This window comes from Hylobates moloch, unplaced genomic scaffold (assembly GCF_009828535.3).
Source record: "Hylobates moloch isolate HMO894 unplaced genomic scaffold, HMol_V3 SCAFFOLD_12, whole genome shotgun sequence".
In the NCBI taxonomy this organism is placed as follows: Eukaryota; Metazoa; Chordata; class Mammalia; order Primates; family Hylobatidae; genus Hylobates; species Hylobates moloch.
Window position 1 is genome coordinate 45,217,752 of NW_026652287.1, and position 24,054 is coordinate 45,241,805.

General features: G+C 44.0%; 1 protein-coding gene across 2 annotated transcripts in view; it reads left to right on the forward strand.

Annotated features, from left to right (window-relative positions):
- Positions 1 to 20,634, forward strand: part of LOC116478506 (zinc finger protein 136) — a 370,760-nt gene extending 350,126 nt beyond the window's left edge. For both annotated transcript variants that reach the window (XM_058425459.1, XM_032169785.2), the window contains exons 2-4: positions 14,392 to 14,518; positions 14,719 to 14,779; positions 15,171 to 20,634. In XM_058425459.1, the coding sequence (XP_058281442.1) occupies positions 14,392 to 14,518; positions 14,719 to 14,779; positions 15,171 to 16,602 (1,620 nt within the window). In that variant the 3' untranslated portion in view covers positions 16,603 to 20,634. The remainder of the gene's footprint in view (positions 1 to 14,391; positions 14,519 to 14,718; positions 14,780 to 15,170) is intronic.
- The last annotated feature ends 3,420 nt before the right edge of the window (positions 20,635 to 24,054 follow it).

Consider the following 24,054-nt stretch of genomic DNA (forward strand, 5'->3'; position numbering starts at 1 on the left):
GCAATTAGGTGAGACTCAGAGGAGACAATTCAACAAACACAGGAAATAACAGAAGGAGTTTATTACTTATAGATCCCAGAGGCCGGGCGTGGTGGCTGACGCCTGTAATCCCAGTACTTTGGGAGGCTGAGGCAGGCGGATCATGAGGTCAGGAGATCGAGACCATCCTGGCCAACATGGTGAAACCCCGTCTCTACTAAAAATACAAAAATTAGCTGGGTGTGATGGTGCGTGCCTGTAATCCCAGCTACTCGGGAGGCTGAGGCCGGAGAATCACTTTAACCAGGGAGTCGGAGGTTGCAGTGAGCCGAGATTGCGCCACTGCATTCCAGCCTGGCGACAGAGCGAGACTCCATCTCAAAAAAAAAAAAAAAAAATCCCGGAGAGAGGAGAGCAGCATGCCTTGTAGGCCAGCAGGTAGGTGGAACTATTTGTGACACATACCCTCAGCCTGTCAGTGGGGAGCAAGGGAAAGAGAGGGAATTGTGGGCCAAATCCTTTATTGGGGTCCAAGGTGTTACCTAACCCAGTTTCTCTTCGGGAGGTTTTAGTTGGTGTGTTTAGAAGAAGGAAGCACAAGTTATATGGAGTCACACTGTAACTGCCAGGTGGTCACTGCAGCGTGTCTGTTCAGTCCATAGGAGTGTGGGTGTCAGTGGAAGAGTCAAGTAAATTGTATCTAGGTGTTCCTTAGGGAGGTGATCTGTAAGGCAGATGAGTGGATCAACCACATGGAGGAACTGGGAGGAAGCAGAAAACTGCAAATGGTGCCAAGGGTGATTGAGCCCTGCTTCTGGTATGAGAAAGTTAAGTCTATATTAAAAGGAATGACAAATGCCTGGGCACGGTGGCTCACACCTGTAATCCCAGCACGTTGGGAGGCTGAGGCAGGTGGATCATTTGGGGTCAGGAACTGGAGACCACCCTGGCCAACATGGCGAAACCCCGTCTCTACTAAAAAATACAAAAATTAGCTGGGTGTGGTGGCACATGCCTGTAATCCCAGCTATTTGGGAGGCTAAGGCAGGAGAATCGCTTGAACGCAGGAGGTGGAGGTTGCAGTGAGCCAAGATGGCACCACTGTACTCCAGCCTGGGCAACAGAGTGAGACTCTATCTCAAAAAAAAAAAAAGAAAGAAAAAAAAAGTAATGACAAAAACCCCAATTACTTTTGCACCAACCTAATAAATTGGATACTGAAGTAACATAAAATTATACGAATTCAGGATAACAGGCAAGTCTACAATTAACTGATTATAGAGAGATTGTGATTTCTATATATAATGGTATATATATATGCTTTCATCCACAGTCCTTTCATAGCCTTGATTTCTCCCCAAGACAGGCCAAAATATACTCTGATCTTCCCCTGCCTTTCTGTCTTGGAGCTGGCTGTAAAGAAATTTTCTGACATATCTTGTCTCTTTGCAGGTCTTAAGACCCCCATTTCAGAAAGGATCCTACCCTCTACCCAGGAGGAAAGAATGTACACAGAGGCTAAGAAGAGTCAGCAGACAGGCGTTATTGGTTTTCCCACTCAATCTATTAGTATTAGTCCATACCCTTTTTGTCCAATTGCAGTTCTACGGGGTGTTCCATACTTTTATCATTCCAATTGAGTGACGTCTGTATAAAACGCCATGCTTTTATCATTCCTATTGAATGATGTCTGTATAAAAGGCCCAAGAGGATGGGGTATGGGGAGCTTCTGGACAGCTGAACTCAGGGAGGCTTGTGTTACAGGAAGGTGATCAAGAACTCATCCTCATGCCAGGAGCGAGTCATGCCCTAACTACCGGAATGGAAGCTCCTGTGCTTGGGACCCTTGTACACCTTGCCCTATACATCTCCACCTGGCTGTATATTTGTAGCCTTTAAAATAGCCTTTATAATAAACTTGTAAACGTGTTTTCCCGAATTTTGTGAGCTGTGTTGGCAAGTTAATTGAGCCAAAAAAGGGTGTTATGGGAACCTCAGTTTGAAGCTTGTTGGTCAGAAGTTCCAGAGGCCTGGTCTTGCCACTGCTGTCGGATGTGTGGGGTCAGTCTCGTAGGACTGAGTCCTCAACTTGTGGCATCTGCTGCTGTCCCCAGGTAGATAGCTTAATAATCGAATCGGTTTGGCAGGCACCCAGCGGCTATATGCTGCACAATTGATTATTTGCCTTTTTTTTTTCTTTCTGAGACAGAGTTTTGCTGTTGTTGCCCAGGCTGGAGTGCAATGGCATGATCTCGGCTCACTGCAACTTCTGCCTCTCAGGTTCAAGTGATTCTTCTGCCTCAGCCTCCCCAGTAGCTGGGATTACAGGGATGTACTACCACACTTGGCTACTTTTTTATTTTTAGTAGAGGCGGGGTTTCTCCATGTTGGTCAGGCTGGTGTCGATCTCCTGGCCTCAGGTGATCTGCCTGCCTCGGCCTCCCAAAGTGCTGAGATTACAGGCGTGAGCCACCACGTTTGGCCAATTACTTGCTTTTTGATGTGGAGAAATCCCCACACAGTTGGTCACAGAAGCCTTTTGTGTTGATTGTTGTCGTGTGAGGGGAATAGCAAGGTGTGTTTTCTTCACTTAGATGATATGCAGAGGGTTGAATATTCTCTTGTAAATAACCATTTGTCCCTGCCCCTGTGTTGAAGTGTCTGTCATCTCTATCCCTGCCTGACAATGCCTGCTCTGTCACAGGTTCTTGGGCCTTAAATAGATGCCCTTGTTTCAGATTTTGCTATTTTTTCATTGGTCTGTCTGTGTCTCTGGTAATACCATACTCTCCTGATTACTATAGATTTCAAATCTTTGATGTATGTTAGAGAAAGAACCTCCCTATCTTAGTCATTTTTGGCTGCTGTAGTAAATAACCACAGATTGGATGCCTGAAACAACAAGCATTAATTTCTTTCTTTCTTTCTTTCTTTTTTGAGACAGAGTCTCGCTCTGTTGCCCAGGCTGGAGTGCAGTGGCACCATCTCGGCTCACTGCAAGCTGTGCGTCCCGGGTCCATGCCATTCTCCTGCCTCAGCCTCCCGAGTAGCTGGGACTATAGGCGCCCACCAACACCCCCAGCTAATTTTTTGTATTTTTAGTAGAGATAGGGTTTCACCATGTTAGTCAGGATGGCTTTCTTTTTTTTTTTGAGATGGAATCTTGCTCTGTTGCCCAGGCTGGAGTACAATGGTGTGATCTCAGCTCACTGCACCCTCTGCCTCCTGGTTCAAGCTGTTCTCCTGCCTCAGCCTCCCGAGTAGCTGGGACTACAGGCTTGTGCCACCACGCCCAGCTAATTTTTCGTATTTTTAATAGAGACAGTGTTTCACCATGTTGACTAGCCCCAAGACAGAAAGGCAGCGTAGGTTAGAGTGTATTTTTGGTTTATATGGTCTGCCTTGCAGAGAAAAAAGAGCAAGTGAAAGGAGGTCAGCCTAAGGGCAGAGAGAGAGATTCTGTTTTCTTTCCTTTTTTTTTTTTTTTTTTGGGGGGGGACAGAATCTTACTTTGTCGCCCAGGCTGGAGTGCAGTGATGCTATCTTGGCTCACTGCAACCTCCACCTCCTGGGCTGAAGCGATTCTCCTGCCTCAGCTTCCTGAGTAGCTGGGATTACAGGCCTGCGTCACCACGCCTGGCTAATTTTTATATTTTTAGTAGAGACAGGGTTTCGCCATGTTGGCCAGGCTGGTCTCAAACTCCTGACCTCAGGTGATCTGCCTGCCTCAGCCTCCCAAAGTGCTGGGATTACAGGTGTGAGCCACCGCGCTTGGCCTTATACTTTACTTTTTAGAGTAGTTTTAGGTTCACAGCAAAATTGAGCACATAGTACAGAGTTCCCTTATGCCCCCTATTCCCACTCAGTCACAACCCCTCCAGCTATCAACATTCGGCGCCAAAGTTGTACATTTGTTACAATTGAACCTATTTTGAGACATTATTGTCATCCAAAGTCTAGCCTACATTAGAATTTATTCTTGCAGTTGTACATTCTATGAGTTTCGGCAACTATACAGTGACATTTCTATCATGGTATAATACAGAGTAGTTTCATTGTCCTAAAAACCCTCTCGTCCACCTATTTATCCCTCTCTCCCCCTGACTTCTGGCAACCACTGATTTTTGTACTGTTTTATGATTCTGTCTTTTCTGCAGTGTTATATAGTTTTAATCATACAGTATGTAGTCTTTTCAGAGTTGTTTCTTCCACTTAGTAATAAGCATTTGCGGGCATGTGATCATGAAATTTTTTTAAAAAAGTAATACGCATTTAAGGTTCTTCCATTACCTTTTAGCTCATTTATTTTTAGTACCTCCATTGTCTGGAGGTAGCTGTTATGTATCCATCTGTCTACTGTAAGGCATCTTAGTTGCTTCCAAATTTTGAAAATTATGAATAATGCTGCTATAAACATCTGTGTACAATTGTTTGCCTGGACCTAAATTTTCAGCTCATTTGGATAAACCTACCTTTGGTCTGGAGGTTAAGAGACACCCCTCTGCCACATGGGATGGGTTTTAAAGAATTCACTCTGAAAATCAAGTGAATGTGAGCCTATGATGAGGTTTGTGTGAAACCCCTGTGTGTGTATGATCTCCTGATTCAACGAGTACTTTTTTTTTTTGGAGGCAGAGTTTCGCTCTTGTTGCTCAGGTGGGACTGCAGTGGTGGGATCTCGGCTTACTGCAACCTCCACCTCCCTGATTCAAGCGATTCTCCTGCTTCAGCCTCCCAAATAGCTAGGATTACAGGTGCCTGCCACCACACCCAGCTAATTTTTGTATTTTTAGTAGAGATGGGGTTTCACCATGTTGGCCAGGCTGGTCTCAAACTCCTGACCTCAGGTGATCCACCTGCTTCAGCCTCCCAAAGTGCTGGGATTAAAGACGTGAGCCACTGCGCCCAGCCTTTCCATGAGTATTAATCTCCTTTTTTGTAACAGATCTCCTAGTGGGTGCTGCATTAAACAGAGCTGAACAAATAACCCTATCTGCTTGAAGCAGGGTAAGAGACAAGAAATAAGATATAAGTAGAATATGCAGTGTGTCAGATGGTGCTTAGTCCTAAGGAGAGAGAGAGAAAGCTGGGGAGGAGTGGAGAGGCCTGTGCTGTGTTTGTCTCTGCAAGCACCTGTTTATGTCTCTGAGGTGTTATCTCTGAGGTTTTGTGTGTCTGCCTGGGTATGTCCACCTATATGTGCAGTGACAAAATGTGAGTGATTTTGTATGTCTGATGGGGAGACAGAGGCTGTGTTTGTTGCCCTTTAAAATCTTGAATGCTTTAATTTCATCTTCTTGCCTGATTGCCCTGGTAGCATCTTTTAGCATGTTGAATAGCTGTGTCGAAAACAGACATCCTTGTCTTGTATTTGATCTTAGGGGGAAACATTCAGTGTCACCATTGGTATGATGTTATAGTGGGGTTTTCATGAATACCTTATTTCAGGTTAAGGAAGTTTCCTTCCATTTCCAGTTTACTGAATGTTTTCATAGTGGAAGAGGTATTGAAAGGATATTGACCTTTGTCAAATATTTTTGATACTGATTCTATTAATATTGTGATTTTCAAATGTGAAAACAGTGTTGCTTTTCTGGGCTACGTCCCACTTGAGTATGGAAGTATTTTTTGTTCGTTTTTTTTTTTCTTTTTGGGACGGAGTCTCACTCTGTAGCCCAGGCTAAAGTGCAGTGGTGTGATCTCGGCTCACTGCAACCTCTACCTCCCGGGTCCCAGTTCAAGCAATTCTCCTGCCTCAGCCTCCTGAGTAGCTGGGACTACAGGCACATGCCACCATGCCCAGCTAATTTTTGTATTTTTAGTGGAGATGGGGTTTCACCATATTGGCTAGGCTGGTCTTGAACTCCTGACCTCGTGATCCACCTGTCTTGGGCTCCCAAAATGCTGGGATTACAGGCATGAACCACCGCACCCAGCCTTTTGAAAAATCTTGTTGGTAACAGTCATTCTAGTAGGTGTGATGTCTCATTGAGGTTTTAGTTTGCATTTCCCTAATGATTCGGGATGTTAAACATTTTTTCATGAATGTCTTTGTCATTTATATGTGTTCTTTTCAGAAATGTCTGTTTAGATCCTTTGCCCATTTAAAAAATTGGAGGCCAGGCCCAGTGGCTCATGCCTATAATCTCAGCACTTTGGGAGTCTGAGGCAGGTGGATTGCCTGATCTCGGGAGTTTGAGACCAGCCCAGGCAACATGGCAAAACCTCATCTCTACCAAATATACAAAAAATTAGCTGAGCATGGTGGCACGTACCTGTGGTCCCAGCTACTCCCAGCTGAGGTGGGAGGATGGCTTGAGCCCGGGAGGCAGAGGTTGCAGTGAGCCAAGATTGCGCCACTGCACTCCTACGTGGGTGTCAGAGTGAGACTCAATCTCAAAAATAAATAAATAAGTAAATAATAAAAGTTTAAAATTGGGTTGTTTTCTTGCTGTTGAGCTGTTTGAATTCTTTATATATTTTGGATTTTAACACCTTATCAGATATATGGTTTGCAAGTATTTTCTCCCACTCCGTGTGTTGCCTGCCTTTCCACTCCGTTAATTGTTTCCTTTGCTATTGCTAAAAAGCTTTTTAGTTTGACATCCACATCCACAATGGTGCTGTCAAAAACAGCTACATGGGAACTTGTTTATGTACTCTTCCTGCAGTGTCTGGTTTCACCCAAAACTCTTTTGTGAGATTAAGCACCTTCCTCATATCAGGAAGATTGTGGGTCTTTCCTATTATTCAGAGCTAAATCCCTGAGTTAGGTTTAATTGTATGTGATCAAACATAGTATGTATTATTTCGTCAAGCAACATTTTTGGACATGTTTCTTAGAAATAGTTTACTAACTGGTTTCGAACAGCATGTATGCTAACAAATGTTAATGTCTTTTTCGTTTGCTGCTAAGTTATATAAAAATATTCCATTGCAATCATGGATCAGATCAACTTTATAATAAACTTTATGATTTTGCGGTGTTATTTGTTAAATATTGTGAATCGGGCCGGGAGCGGTGGCTCACGCCTGTAATCCCAGTACTTTGGGAGGCCGAGGAGGGTGGATCATGAGGTCAGGAGATCGAGACCATCCTGGCTAACACGGTGAAACCCTGTCTCTACTAAAAATACAAAAATTAGCCGGGCGTGGTGGCGGGTACCTGTAGTCCCTGCTACTCGGGAGGCTGAGGCAGGAGAATGGCGTGAACCCGGGAGGCGGAGCTTGCAGTGAGCCAAGATCACGCCACTGCACTCCAGCCTGGGCGACAGAACGAGACTGTCTCACACACAAAAAAAAAAAAGAAAAAAAGAAAAATTGTGAATCAATATTCTGTGCATACAATTTTAGGTGTGTTTTTTTCACATAAATTTTCATTTTCATGCTCATGTAGTCACAGTTTTTATCACAAGAATTATTTCTCATTCACTTATGATACCAAAAGTTAAATCAAGCTTTTAACCTTTTTCCAAAGATCATCAGGACCACAGCTCTTGTCAAAGAAGGTATTAAAAAAAAGTCATCATAAATATGATAGTAAACCATACGTGACTGTGTGGTGTATCAATAGGAGAGCGCTCAAAAGAATTTCTTTTTTTTTTCTTTTTTTTTTTTTTTTGAGACAGAGTCTCACTCTGTTGCCCAGGCTGGAGTGCAAGTGGCACACAGTCTGGGCTCCCTGCAACCTCTGCCTTCTAGGTTCAAGTGATTCTCCTGCCTCAGCCTCCTGAGTAGCTGGGATTATAGGCACAGATCACCATGCCTGGGTAATTTTTGTATTTTTTATAGAGACAGGGTTCCTCCACGTTGGCCAGGGTGGTCTCGATCTCCTGACCTCAGGTGATCTGCCAGCCTCGGCCTCCCAAAGTCCTGGGATTACAGGCGTGAGCCACCACACCCGGCCCAAAAGAATTTCTTATAGGACGTGTGCTTGCTTTAGGTGTATCGATTGCTATTCAAAGCAAGAAACTTCTCTGGATTGTACACTATGAAGAAGCAAGGTTGTTTCTGGCCTTGGTTATTGTGATAGTTCTTACCTAGAAGTAAAAAAGATGGAGTGGTGCTAAATTTATTACCTAAACACTGAAATATTTCTTATGATGAATTAGACATGGCTTCCCATAAGAGACTTCAGTTGAAATATATACATTCTAACTATTGATTTTTTTTTTTTTTTTTTTTTGAGACAGAGTCTGGCTCTGTCGCCCAGGCTCTGGAGTGCAGTGGCGCGATCTTGGCTCACTGCAAGCTCCACTTCCTGGGTTCACACCATTCTCCTGCCTCAGCCTCCTGAGTAGCTGGGACTACAGGTGCCCGCCACCACACCTGGCTAATTTTTTTTTTTTTTTTGAGATGGAGTCTTGCTCTGTCGCCCAGTGGCGACATCTCGGCTCACTGCAAGCTCCGCCTCCCGGGTTCACACCATTCTCCTGCCTCAGCCTCCCGAGTAGCTGGGATTATAGGCGCGTGCCACCACGCCTGGCTAATTTTTTGTATTTTTTAGTAGAGACGGGGTTTCACCATGTTAACCAGGATGGTCTCGATCTCCTGACCTCGTGATCCACCCACCTCGGCCTCCCAAAGTGCTGGGATTACAGGCGTGAGCCACCCCGCCCGGCCCCGGCTAATTTTTTTATAATTTTAGTAGAGACGGGGTTTCACCATGTTAGCCAGGATGGTCTTGATCTCCTGACCTCATGATCCGCCTGCCTCGGCCTCCCAAAGTGCTGGGATTACAGGCGTGAGCCACTGCTCCCGGCCAACTACTGATAATTTTTAAAAGTCTCCCTTATTAGTCAAATTAGGCTAATGCCTCTAGGAAAGTTGTCAGAATATTAAACCTAGCGAGGGACAGAGACATGATCACTATTCTAATCAAGCCTCTCTTGCTCAGATAATATGCTCTTGATGCTAATTTTTCCGTATGCCTCATATGCCAGAGCTGTAGACTCAGAACATCCAGAATTAAGCACAAATGATGGAGGCACTCAAGGCTCTGATATGGGAACACGAAGTGAATAAATTCTTGAAATCCTGGTGCTTATATTTTTGTGAGAAAGGAGAGGGGTTGAAAAAATGGTAAGACTGGTTTATAAGAAGGAAATAAGCACTTTGAAGGAAAGTAAATGATGGTGTGAGATAATACAGAAGCTGAAGTTGTCTGTATATGTTCTCTGGAGGGTGGCAACATCAGTGAGTGAAGAAATGTCACCATCGGTCATTTATATTTCCACCTCTAATACATCTTCAGCACCATTTCAGGAACTACTTAAGTGTGGATGTAGATAGTGCATAGCAATATAGACAGTCCTGCCTTTTTGAGGTTAACAATAATGATTCCCCGTAAAGATACAGGTATGGCTTATTGTCATTTTTGCATTGGTTAAAAGTTTTAATGTGTGTAATATGTGATCTTGACTTTGGACATGGGTATCTGGAACCTGGAGGAAGGCACACCACTGCATACAGTGTGTGCTAGAACCATGCTGGATCCCTGTTGGAACATCTTACGTGTTCTGCCCCTAAAGCCACAGGGGGCAGAGCCTGAAGTTATATCCAGTTAGGAGTGCCAGGATGGCATCCTACTTATTGTCCAATCAGGCGCGCCTCAGAACCCTGTCTGCCCCCAACCTCACCCCACCCCGTATGATATTGTGGTGAATTTTCTTTTCTTGAGCCGGCTGCATTACTTTTCTTCTGGCTCCTGGCTCCACTGCCCTGGCTCTGTGCTCTATGCTGGCCGTGGCAGCCGGAGGGAGGACCCAGGAGACCCCGAAGATGGGAAATGGCGAGTGTGGGAAATGGCAAATGTGCAGGGGCCCGGGGTCTGACATGGCTGGAGGGGCCCAGGCCTCCTCACCATCAGCATCCGATTCTGTTTCATCTGAGTTGCTCAAATGTGTGGGAAGCAGGGTATCAAATCCACCCCCAGCATAACTCTCCTTGATCTGGCAGCAAACTGCTAAATTATAGGTATAATTTCTGCAGTCCCCAACACCAACTTCTGTTCTCGAATGCACAGTGTTATCAACTATTTGGTTTTTTTTGTTGTTTTGTTTTGTGTTTTTGTTTTTGTTTTTGTTTTGATGGAGCCTCACTCTGTCGCCGAGGCTGGAATGCAGTGGCGCAATCTCCGCTCACTGCAATGTCCGCCTCCTGGGTTCAAGCGATTTTCCTGCCTCAGCCTCCCGAGTAGCTGGGATTACAGGCGCCTGCCACCACGCCCAGCAATTTTTTTTTTTTTTTTTGAGACGGAGCCTCACTGAGTCGCCCAGGCTGGAGGGCATTGGTGCGATCTTGGCTCACTGCAAGCTCCGCCTCACAGGTTCACGCCATTCTCCTGCTTCAGCCTCCTGAGTAGCTGGGACTACAGGCACCTGCCACTACGCCTGGCTAATTTTTTTGTATTTTTAGTAGAGACAGGGTTTCACTGTGTTAGCCAGGATGGTTTTGATCTCTTGAACTCGCAATCTGCCTGTCTCTGCCTCCCAAAGTACTGGGATTACAGGCGTGAGCCACCGTGCCCGGCCATTTTTTTGTATTTTTTAGTAGAGATGGGGTCTCACCGTGTTGGCCAGGCTGGTCTCGAACTCCTGACCTCAAGTGATCTACCCACCTCGGCCTCCCAAAGTGCTGGAATTACAGGCGTGAGCCATCATGCCCAGCTGACTATTTGTCCTTCATTCTCCATTAGAGAAATATGTCATATTTTATCATTTTGCAGAAAGCAGTGGATGACTGTTTTATAAAGATTTCTTTTATGTTTGTGACCTTTTTGCCTGAGAGGTAAGCAGAGAATAACTACCTGAAACTCCATTGTGAAAAAGCTTTGTGTCTGTCCTTTATCTTCCCTAAGTGCAAACCCTTATCAGAATACCTTTGTGTTGAGGTTCCCCTTTGGAAACTTTGCAGGGTTGATTGTCCTCAGCCTGTCCTCTCTTTTCCTGGTCCTGGGGTTCAGAACTGACTGGGGCTGCCCCAAGAAGCCCATAGCTTCCATGTCTCTTGGAGGGTCTAGTGAGTGTCAGCTCATGTGGCCCCTCAGGGGTGCCGCTGGATGCCTTGGACCTAGAAGCAGTGACATGGTTTACTCCCTCTGAAAAGCTCACCCCTTGGGACACTCAGCTTGTTTTTCTCCAGCCCCAGTTTTCATTCTTTGGAGACATGTTACTGGTCAGCTAATTGGATGGTGGCATTGAGGGGAAAGACAGAAAATGATTCTTGCCCTCTGGATTCTCTCAGGGTACTTGAAGGCAGAAAAATGATCCCAAAAGACAAGGAAAACCCACCTCTGCCAGGTTATGCAAGAACTTGAAAAGCAAAGTGCACTTAGGCATGGGGGTGGGGGGGGGGTACAGTCCGCTGTCTCTGGGAAGGATTGGTGAGCAGCACTTTAGTGACAGGATGGGGGTTGGGGGGAATGTCCCATGTGATAGGATGACCTGACTGGGCAGTTAAGTCAGATTTCTCTGTGTTCCGGGTTAGCAGTGGCCTTCCCTGATTTTGTCACCTTAAGAAGATTTGTTTACCTACTTCATCATGTAAAATGTATTTTACCATTAAAGCTTGAAAGATAGGCTAAAATATTTCCAAAGAGATAAGAGGTGATCTCAGAAAAATAAATATCTACCCTTATATTTGTTAAAAATTTGTATTTAATTTTTCCCCCCAGAACATATATGCAGTAAGTTTCTCAGGTCTGTTCTTTTTTGTGATTTTATTGTTGTTGTTGTTGTTGTTTTGTTTTGGTTTGGTTTGTTTGAGACACAGTCTGTCTCCAGGCTGGAGTTCAGTGGCACAATCATGGCTCACTGCAACCTCCACCTCCCCGGTTCAAGCAACCCTCCCACCTCAGCCTCCTGAGTAGCTAGGACCATAGGTGCAGGCTACACGACTGGCTAATTTTTTGTAGAGATAGAGTTTCACCATGTTGCCCAGGCTGGTCTCAAACTCCTGAGCTCAAGTGATCCTCCTACCTTAGCCTCCCAAAGTGCTGGGATTTTAGGCGTGAGCCACCGCTCCCAGCTCTTTTTTTGTGATTTCAAATAGAATCCTAGAGTTTAGCCTTGAGAAGGCTACAGGGAGAAAAAGCTCAGAGAAATAGGGAGAATCACTCTTCATTATGGCTTCACATAACTGAATCTATCTATCTATCTATCTATCTATCTATCTATCTATCTATCTATCTATCTATTATCTATCTATCTATCTATCTATCTATCTATCTATCTATCTATCTATTGATCTTGAGACAGGGTCTTCCTCTTTTGCCCAAGTTGGAGTGCAGTGGCACCCATCATAGCTTGCTGCATTCTCATACTCCTGGGCTCAAGCAATCCTCTCACCTCAGCCTCCTGAGTAGCTGGGACTACAGGTGTGCACCACCACTGCTGGCTAATTTAAAAATTTTTTTGTAGAGATGGAGGTTCTCACTGCATTGCCCAAACTGATCTTGAACTCCTAGGCTCAAACAATCCTTCTGCCTCAACCTCCCTATGTGTTGGAATTACAGGTGTGAGCCAGTTCACCCGGCCACTGACACATTTTGATGGGAAAGTAGGTAGATAAATTGGTGAATTCACCAATTTATTTTCACCAATTTAGTGAAGATTCACCAAGCTGGGTGTGGTGGCTCACGCCTGTAATCCCAGCACTTTGGGAGGCCAAGCCTGGCAGATACTTGAGGTCAGGAGTTTGGGACCAGCCTGGCCAACATGGTGAAACCCCATCTCTATTAAAAATACAAAAATTAGCTGGGTGTGATGGCACGTGCCTGTACTCCCACCTCCTCAGGAGGTTGAGGCGGGATAATCGCTTGAGCCTGGGAGGCAGAGGTTGCAGTGACCCAAGACCGTGCCACTGCACTCCAGCCTGGGTGACAGAGCAAGACTCCATCCAAAAAAAAAAAAGGGCTGGGCGTGGTGGCTCATGCTTGTAATCCCAGTACTTTGGGAGGCCGAGGCGGGCGGATCACGAGGTCAGGAGATTGAGACCATCCTGGCTAACACGGTGAAACCCTGTCTGTACTAAAAAATACAAAAAATTAGCCAGGCGTGGTGACAGGTGCCTGTAGTCCCAGCTACTCGGGAGGCTGAGGCAGGAGAACGGCGGGAACCCGGGAGGCAGAGCTTGCAGTGAGCTGAGATCACGCCGCTCCAGCCTGGGCGACAGAGAGCCAGACTCCGTCTCAAAAAAAAAAAAGGTAAAAAATCCTTCATTAGTCTCATTTAGTACTTAATTATATTTGATCTGCAGGATAGGTACGAGCTTGCGAGTATTCTCTCTCAGTATAATAACAGAAGATGGGCTTAATTTTCCCAGTAACCAATTGTGAGAACACATGTGAAATGCTTCCTGGAGTGTTTCTGGGGCTCATCAGGTGGGCACTATGTGTTGCATGTGTAACAAATTTCCAAACTCTCAGAAGGTGGGAGACCAGAAATTTTCATATTTTTTCCATAAAGAGTTTAGGCACCAAGCTACTCTTACATAGATCATTGGTCTCCTTCCCCAAATCCATTTCCCAGATACCAGGAATGGATGTGATGCAGGACAGGCGCGCCCTAAAATTGGGGCTTATCCCAGTGGTTTCTGGCTTTGCCCAGGGAAGAATTCAAGGGCAGGCCGGTGGTGTTAGATAGCAGTCTTTTATTTAACAGTACTGGTCTTTGTGGATCAGTGGTAACTCATAGGCAGTACACCCAAAGTCAGCAACATATGGGCTCTTGGGCAACTATATTTATACCCACTTTCAATTATATGCAAATTAAGTGGTGGGTTATTTAAAACTTTCTAAGGAAGGAGTGATAACTTTCAGATCATTGCCATGGCATTTGTAAGCTGTCATAGCATTGGTGGGAGTGTTTTATGCTAATGAGCAGTGACAGCATCTAGAGATCGCCGTTCTTGTCATCTGCTGGTTTTGGCCCCTTTCTTTACTTTGTCCTGTCTGTGCCAGATCTTGTTTTGGCCAGTAGGGTTGTGATCAGAATACAAGTCCTGTTGGTCTCCTACCTCAGATGAATGTTGTGAGGAGTGAGGAGCCTTTTTTTAAGGGTAAGTCGTCTTAGGACTGTTAATATAAACTCTTTTGCACAGTAGGTGGTAGGACTTCATTATGACAGGTTCTACAGGTCCACTGTATGAGCAGACATTAGCTGTGACTCAGGCAGCACGTATTACTCCTTGGAACCACCACCAAGAAAGATGATCAGACACTGCTATTGCTCTACCCAGTAGTTCAATTCTAGTATGAGAGTTGCTGTGTGGAAGGAAGTGAGTATGATGACCAAACAGTGCAGTAAATGTTTGGAGACCCCTGAAACATGTGAACTTCTTGTGAATTGAGTATAGTTCCCCAGCCCTGTCTGTCTCACCCAGTCTCCTCTCCACATATGTGGGATGTTTCAGGACTCGGTGGCTTTTGAGGATGTAGATGTGAACTTCACCCAGGAGGAGTGGGCTTTGCTGGATCCTTCCCAGAAGAATCTCTACAGAGATGTGATGTGGGAAACCATGAGGAATCTGGCCTCTATAGGTAAGGATTGTATACTTCCATCACTTAGTCAATTAAAGAAGTGTTTCTTGTGCAGTGATGCTGTTCCATGGTTTGCATCATGGAGGGAGAATACTTGGGGGGCTAAAACAGGCATAGTCACAGGGTAACATAAACCTAGAATCTAATAATTTTTCTATAATTTTGCACTAATTCAGAATTTTTCTGGGTCTCTGTTTTAGGGAAAAAATGGAAGGACCAGAACATTAAAGATCACTACAAACACCGAGGGAGAAATCTGAGGTAATTTGTACTCAGAGAAAGCAAATTCACTTGAAAGTATCTTAGCATGTCATGAAATTTTAAAAACAGGCAAACATAACTGATAAGCCAAGCTTCAAATTGATTTATTTTTTGAATATTTTCCCCAAATACATATTCTTCAGTGTAAACAGATGTTCAGTTTTTATAAAAACGTTCATTTGGCAAGAGAATTAAGAAACTAAGAATATCACTGTTTGAGTGATAGTTGCAGTCAAGCCCATTGCAGAGCATTGAATTCATTCATACTCAAACGAATCAGACTTGGCATCGAGTCTACGCTTTACCTGATAATATTGAAAATGCAAGTTTAATAGCTATTAATATAAAACGATTAACAAATCCTTAGTAATGTCCTTCTCATTTTTTACAGAAGTCATATGTTAGAAAGACTCTATCAAACTAAGGATGGTAGTCAGCGTGGAGGAATTTTTAGCCAGTTTGCAAATCAGAATCTGGGCAAGAAAATTCCTGGAGTGAAACTCTGTGAAAGCATTGTATATGGAGAAGTCAGCATGGGTCAGTCATCCCTTAATAGACACATCAAAGATCACAGTCGACGTGAACCAAAGGAATATCAGGAATATGGAGAGAAGCCAGATACACGTAACCAGTGTTGGAAACCCTTCAGTTCTCACCACTCCTTTCGAACACATGAGATAATTCACACTGGAGAGAAACTCTATGATTGTAAGGAATGTGGAAAAACCTTCTTTTCTCTCAAAAGAATTAGAAGACACATTATCACACACAGTGGATATACACCATATAAATGTAAGGTGTGTGGGAAAGCTTTTGATTATCCCAGTAGATTTCGAACACATGAAAGAAGTCACACTGGAGAGAAACCCTATGAATGTAAGGAATGTGGAAAAGCCTTCACTTGTATCACAAGTGTTCGAAGACACATGATAAAGCACACTGGAGATGGACCTTATAAATGTAAGGTATGTGGGAAACCCTTTCATTCTCTGAGTTCATTTCAAGTACATGAAAGAATTCACACTGGAGAGAAACCCTTTAAATGTAAGCAGTGTGGTAAAGCCTTCAGTTGTTCTCCAACCTTACGAATACATGAAAGAACCCATACTGGAGAGAAACCTTATGAATGCAAGCAGTGTGGGAAGGCCTTTAGTTATCTCCCCTCCCTTCGACTACATGAAAGAATTCACACTGGTGAGAAACCCTTCGTATGTAAACAATGTGGTAAAGCCTTTAGATCTGCCAGTACCTTTCAAATACATGAAAGGACTCACACCGGAGAAAAACCCTATGAATGTAAGGAATGTGGGGAAGCATTCAGTTGTATCCCAAGCATGCGAAGACACATGATAAAGCATACTGGAGAAGGACCTTATAAATGTAAGGTATGTGGGAAACCCTTTCATTCTCTGAGTCCATTTCGAATACATGAAAGAACTCACACTGGAGAGAAACCTTATGTATGTAAACATTGTGGTAAAGCTTTCGTTTCTTCAACATCAATTCGAATACATGAAAGAACTCATACTGGAGAGAAACCCTATGAGTGTAAGCAATGTGGGAAAGCCTTCAGTTATCTCAACTCCTTTCGAACACATGAAATGATTCACACTGGTGAGAAACCCTTTGAATGTAAGCGATGTGGTAAAGCCTTTAGATCTTCTAGTTCCTTTCGACTACATGAAAGGACTCACACTGGACAGAAACCCTATCATTGTAAGGAATGTGGGAAAGCCTATTCTTGCCGTGCCAGCTTTCAGAGACACATGTTAACACACGCTGAAGATGGACTACCTTATAAATGCATGTGGGAAAGCCTTTAATGCTCTGGGTTCATGTCAGATACATTAAAATACTCACTGAAGAGAAGCCCTATGAATGTAAGTAACGTGGGAAAGCATGAAATTCTGTTGGTGCCTTTTTTAATACATGAAAGAATTCTAGAGAGAAGCCATATAAATGTAAGTAACATGGGAAAGCTTTCAATCATTTTAGTTCCTTTCAAAAACATGAAAGAACTCATCATGGAGAAAACCAAACAAATGCTTTTTGGAAAGGAACCCATATTTGGGAGAAACCCTGGGTAAAGAGTGTAGGAAAGGTTTTGTCATCACACAACCCTGTCACACATGAATATGTAGTGGAGAGAACCCTAGTAAATGTAAAGAGTATGGGAGAGCCTTTAGTCATTTTAGTTCCACTTGAAGCCATGAAAGAACACACAAAAGAGAGAAAGCTCTTGAATATAAGCAATGTCCAAACGTTTTTAGCCAGCCCATATGCTTTCAACAACGTGTAAGAACGTTCCCTGGATCAAAACACTATAAATGTGAAAACCACAAGGAAGGTTTTCCATTATACTTTTAAAGTCATTTGAGGGCTCTGTGGCTTTGTGGGTTAAAGTACTTATCTGGCAAACAGGAGATGCTGGATTTCAATCCCAGCAGGTCCTCACTAGTTGAGGTATTGAATTTGAAACAGATGTTTTGGCTCTGGCTGGGTGTGGTGGCTCACACCTGTAATCCCAGCACTTTGGGAGGCTGAGGCAGGAGGATCACTTGAGGTCAGGAGTTTGAGACCAGTGTGCAAAACATAGCAAGACCTCATCTCAGAAAAAAAAAAAAGTCATTTGAAAACTTCTAATATAGCAAAATCCTATAAATGTAAGTACTTCAAAAAGCCTCATGCATAGCAGGTCATGTAGTCTCTAGAAAATACATAACCTGATGGAAATGTAGAAGCTATATGTATATTTTGTTAATTAGTGGCTCATATTTAAAATAGTTCTCTGACTATGGATTTCAAATGCTTAATCTCACAAAGAAATGTTAAATTGATATAATCCTGTAAGTAATCTGAAAGCAATAGTGCATGAATTTCATAGGTAGTGTTGTTTTAGGTCAGTAAATATTTGTCTTTCCATTTTGAAATGTGTTTAATCCAACGATGAATTTAAATGTGTTTCTCATATTCAGGTATGTTAAATTGTATATGGTTGCTTAATTGTTCTGTGATTGAGGACCACTGAAAAATAAGTCTTAATAAATGTTGGTATGAACCTACTTGCTTCATTTAGCAGGTTCTTGATTCCCTTTCCACATTATATATATTCCATCATATTTATTGGAACAACTCCTTTTTTTTCCTTTTTTCTTTTTTCTTTCTTCTTTTTTCTTTTTGAGACAGGGTCTCGCTCTGTGCTCTGTTGCCCAAGCTGGAGTACAGTGGTGCAATCTTGGCTCATTGCAACCTCTGCCTTATGGGTGCAAGTGATTCTCCCACCTTAGCCTCTTAAGAAGCTGGGACTACAGGCATGTGCCACCACACCTGGCTAATTTTTTGTATTTTTAGTAGAGATGGGGTTTCACCATGTCGGCCAGGCTGGTAGAACTCCTGACCTCAAGTGATCTACCCGCCTCAGCCTCCTAAAGTCTGGGATTACATGTGTGAGCCATCACAGCTAGCCCATTTTTTTTTTCTTGGCTCAAAGAATTTCATTTTCCTTCCTATTAAAGAGTTGTTATTAATTCTAAGTATGTAAAGTTTATCATAGACTGTAGTCTCATGAATTATTATTTTAACCTGTTGTTCTTTACTCCTTGTTATTTATTCTGGCTGCTCTTTGTATAATTGATTTTGGGATAAGGAGACAGCTATGATAGAATAATAAAATCTCTAAAATGGGAGATGCCTTTCATGGATTGTGTCATGTCAATCTGGGTAATGGGAACTAAACTTTTCAGACTTAATTTCTTTCTTTTTTTCTTTCTTTCTGAAATAGGGTCTCACTCTGTCACTCAGGCTGGAATGCAGTGGCACGACTGTGGCTCACTGTAACCTTAAACTCTCGAGCTCAGGTGGCCTTCTGACCTCAGCCTCCCAGATGACTGGAACTATAAGTATGTGCCACCAAGCCCAGCTAATGTTTTTACTTTTGGTTTTTCATCTTTTTTTTTTTTTTTTTGTAGAAACGGTGTCTTGCTATGTTGCCCAGACTGGTCTCAAATTCCTGGCCTCAAGTCACCCTCTAGCCTCAGCCTCTTAAAGCACTAGGATTACAGGCATAAGCCACTGTGCCTGGCCCAGAATTTATTTCTTTCATGGTTACATGTAGACTGCATCAATAGCCTAAATTCCCGGAAGGTTAGAATGCAGAAGTGAAATTAGTCAGATTTTGGAGGCATCATACGGATAGACAGATTCATATTGGCTGTTTGGACATGGTCATCTAGCCCATTTTCCTGATTCTTTGCCCTGCCAATCAAGAGTATCCTCAGCTGGGTGTAGTGGCTCACACCTGTAATTCTAGCACTTTGGGAGGCCAAGGCAGGTGGATCACCTGAGGTCAGGAGTTCAAGACCAGCATGGTCAATATGGTGAAACCCCATCTCTACTAAAAATACAAAAATTAGCTGGGTGTGGTGTCGTGTGCTTATAGTCCCAGCTGAGGCAGGAGAATCGCTTGAGCCGGGGAGGTGAAGGTTGCAGTGAGCCAAGATCATGCCACTGCACTCCAGCCTGGGTGACAGAGTACAGAGTAAGACCCTGTCTCAAAAAAAAAAAAAAAAAGAGTATCCTCTAATCCACCACTAGCTACTTCACTTCCATGTTCTCAAAGTTACAGATTTCCATAGATGTTCTTAAAAGCTTCATATCAAAGATTCAGCTGCCATTTGGATATTCCTGAAAGCCCTAATATATCTGCCAAGTAATCAGTTCATATTGTCATTGTTGGGAATAGTCTGATGATCTGACTGGTTCCTATATGGTCCAGTTTGTACATAAACATTTTTGTCCATAGGGATAGTGAGTGTTACTGATGCAGGTTGAGAGCTACAATGGCACTATCCAAAAACAAAATGAAAAACCCTACATGGAGCTTGTTCCTCTGCTGCATTATGCAGAGATGGGTCTCACCCCGTTCTTTCATGTGAGAATAAGCACCTTATTCATTACAGAAACATTGTGGGTGTTTCCTGTTACTCATAGCTGAATGCAGTCCCTCAGTTTATTTTGAATTATGTTTGATTATATATGATTACAATATACATGTCTTCCTCAAACAAAAGTTCTCTACACATTTCTTAGAAATATGAAAAGTATGCAAGCAACTTGCATACTGTCTAGTGAGTTTTGTATTTATTGAGAATATATATTAAAATATCCCATTCCAATCATGGATCAGATAAACTTTAAGCTATTTGTCCAACATTGTGAGTCAATATTACTGTGAGCTTACAACTTCAGGCCTTTTTTTCTTCATAAATTTTAGTTTTCATGCTTATTTGATTACAACTTTTATGATGATAGTAGTTTTTCATACGCATAATACCAAAAGTCAAATCATGTTGTGAGTGATTTCTTTCCAAGGACTATCGGGAACATTCCTGTTGTCAAACAGGGTGTAATAAATTGTGGTGATAAATACTACCACAGGCCGGGTGCAGTGGCTCACCCTGTAATCCCAGCATTTTGGGCGGCCAATGCGGGCAGATCACTTGAGGCCAGGAACTGGAGACCAGCCTGGACAACATAGCGACACCCTGTCTCTACTAAAAATACAGAAATTAGCCTGGTGTGGTGGTGCACATCTGTAATCCCAGCTACTTGGGAGTGGAGGTTGCAGTGAGCCAAGCATGCCACTGCACTCCAGCCTGGGCAACAGAGTGAGACTGTCTCAAAAAATAAAAAACTAATAAATACCACCACAAACCAGTAATGACTGTAAGGTGTATCAGTAAGAGGGTATTTAAAAGAATTTATTGCAGATTTATGCTGCTTTTAGGTTGCTTGATTCCTATTTAAGGAAGCAAAAAATTTCTCTGTATTTGATGTAGTGAAGAGGTGAACTTAAATTCTACCCATGGTAATTCCTTTTTTTTTTTTTTTTTTTTTTTTTTTTTTTTGGGGTTTTTTTTGTCTCCCCGGCTGGAGTGCAGTGGCGCAATCTCACTGCAAGCCCCGCCTCCCGGGTTCACACCATTCTCCTGCCTCAGCCTCCCGAATAGCTGGGACTATAGGCACCCGCCACTATGCCCGGCTAATTTTTTGTATTTTTAGTAGAGACGGGTTTCGCCGCGTTAGCCAGGATGGTCTCGATCTCCTGACCTCGTGATCCACCCACCTTGGCCTCCCAAAGTGCTGGGATTACAGGCATGAGCCACCGCACCCGGCCCTAGTAATTATTTTTTTTCTTTCTTTTTTTTATTTTTTGAGACGGAGTCTCGCTCTGTCTCCCAGGCTGGAGTGCAGTGGCGCAATCTCGGCTCACTGCATGCTCCGCCTCCCGGGTTCACGCCATTCTCCTGCCTCAGCTTCCCAAGTAGCTGGGACTACAGGCGCCCGCCACCATGCCTGGCTAATTTTTTTGTATTTCTAGTAGAGACGGGGTTTCACCATGTTAGCCAAGATGATCTCGATCTCCTGACCTCGTGATCCACCCGCCTCAGCCTCCCAAAGTGCTGGGATTACAGGCGTGAGCCACCGCGCCCGGCCTTTTTTTTTCTTTTTTGAGACAGTCTCGCTCTGTCGCCCAGGCTGGAGTGCAGTGGTGCGATCTTGGCTCACTGCAGCCTCCACTTCCCTGGTTCAAGTGATTCTCCTGCCGCAGCCTCCAGCCACAGTGCGAGACTTCGTCTCAAAAAAATCCCAGAAAACAAAAAGACAAAAACCTTTCAGAATACTTCCTGAAGGATCTGCCAGAGCCTGCTTTACAGCTAACTTTTTTTCTGGAAGCGGAGGGGACATGGTCTTGCTCTGGAGTAGCTTGGATTACAGGTATGTGCCACGACACCTGGCTAATTTTTGTATTTTGTGTCGAGACGGGTTTTGCCATGTTGGCCAGGCTGGTCTCAAATTCCTAGGCTAAAGTGATCGGCCCACCTCGGCCTTCCAAAGTGCTGGGATTACAGGTGTGAGCCACAGCACCCAGCTGAATATACATTTTTCTAAGGAAGATAAACAACTGAGCAAGGGGACCTGAAAAGATGCTGGACATCATTAAGTAAATGCTAAACAAAAAGGCAAAAAGGCAAGGAAATACCACTTCAAACCCACTAGGATGGGTAGAATGAAAAAGTGAGATAATAATGCATGTCAAGGATATGGAGAACTTGGAACCCTCATACACTGCTGGTGAGAATGGAAAATAGAGCAGCCGCTTTGCTTTTTTGTTTGTTTTTTTATTTTTTCTTTTTTAAGAGATGGGGTTTTGCTCTGTAGCCCAGGCTGTCAAGACTCACTGCACTCTCAAACTTCTGGATTCAAGAAATCCTCCCATCTCAGCCTCCTGAGTAGCTGAGAACACAGGTGTGCACCACCATGCCCAATTATTTTTTTTTTTTTTTTTTTTTTAGAGATGGGGTTTTGCCTCTTTTGTCAGGGCTGGTCATGAACTTCTGGGTTCAAGCTATCCTCCTGCCTTGGCCTCCCAAAATGCTGGGATTACAGGCATGAGCCACCGTGCCCTGCCAGGAGTTTCTTTTTTGAGGTAATGAAAATGTTCTAGGCCAGGCGCGGTGGCTCATGCCTGTAATCCTAGCACTTTGGGAGGCTGAGGCGGGCGGATCACGAGGTCGGGAGATAGAGACCATCCTGGCTAACACGGTGAAACCTGTCTCTACTAAAAATACAAAAAATTTGCCAGGCGCGGTGGCTCACGCTTGTAATCCCAGCACTTTGGGAGGCCGAGGCGGGCGGATCACGAGGTCAGGAGATCGAGACCACGGTGAAACCCTGTCTCTACTAAAAATACAAAAAATTAGCCGGGCGTGGTGGCAGGCGCCTGTAGTCCCAGCTACTTGGAGAGGCTGAGGCAGGAGAATGGCGTGAACCCGGGAGGCGGAGCTTGCAGTGAGCCGAGATCGTGCCACTGCACTCCAGCCTGGGCGACAGAGTGAGACTCCGTCTCAAAAAAAAAAAAAAAATGTTCTAGGCCAGGTGCGGTGGCTCATGCCTGTAATCCCAGCACTTTGGGAGACTGAGGCAGGTGGATCACTTGAAGTCAGGAGTTCAAGACCAGCCTGGCCAAAATGGTGAAACCCCGTCTCCACTAAAAATACAAAAATCAGCCGGGCATGCTGGCGCGCGCCTGTAATCCCAGCTACTCTGGAGGCTGAGGCAGGAGAATCGCTTGAACCTGGGAATCGGAGGTTGTAGTGACCCGAGATCGCGCCATTGCATTCTGCACTCCAGCCTGGGCGACAGAGTGAGACTGTATCTCAAAAAAAAAAAAAAAAAAGTTCTATAATTGACTGTGGTGATTATCTGTTTGCATCTTTGAATATACTTTACTGAATTGTACACTTAAAAAGGATGCATTGTGTAGTGTGTTTTATTCTGATATACCTTTTCAAATAAATACATATGACTTCAGATTTTTTATCTAATCTGTTAAGCATACTGAGTTTCCAGATATACCCTAATTTACATCACTTTTTATTGTTCATTTTTGTATCAGTGAAAATAGGAATTCAATTACCTTAGGTATATCATAGTCGTTTACATTTCAAAGTTCTTTGCGAACACAATCTGTAACCTATCTAAAATAAATTTTCCTTTAGTGTGAAATGTACACTTCAGAGTTTAATTGAACATATCTCACAGCTGTGGTTAATCTGATAGGCGTCCTTGCATCCATGCTAGGGATGTGGGGTTCAAAGAGATTGTGTGTAAAAGGCTCTGGAGGCCAAGGGATTCTTTATTTAAAGTAAATGTGTGGGAATTGGGGAAGGGAGGGGTGGAGGTCTCAGTGCCGTTAGCCGTCTATATCAGAATGGAGCTAGACTCTTATTACACACGGTGAAGTCACTTTTAAGTGTCTGTGTTTGTGAACGGAGCTCACAGTTCCACGAGTGCCCTCTAGACTCAGGCCAAGACCCTGGCCCCCGGAGGAGTCAGACCCTCTTGTTTCAATCTGGACTTGCCTGGGTGACCCTCTTGCTGTGGACTTGTTCCTTAAAGGGTCACTACATCTGGCAACTGAGGCTGGAATTCGCCGCGCACACTTGTGTCCCCGCCTTCAGAGACAGCTGCGACAGGATGCCAGAGTCCATCGAGAGGCTGGGAACAAGTTCGGCTTCTAGGCAACTGCCCCTCGCTGGGACTGGTTTCCGCCGGGACTGAAGCAGGGTTGCCCCAGCGACATGACCTTTCGCAGCTGTCACTCCAAGGGAAGGGGGCGGGGCTTCGTGAACTGTCCAATCAGAGGCGCCACGTGGGAGGTGGGTGGGGCAACGCGTCACAAAAGAGGTGGGCGTCGTACGCCGTTACGCAGC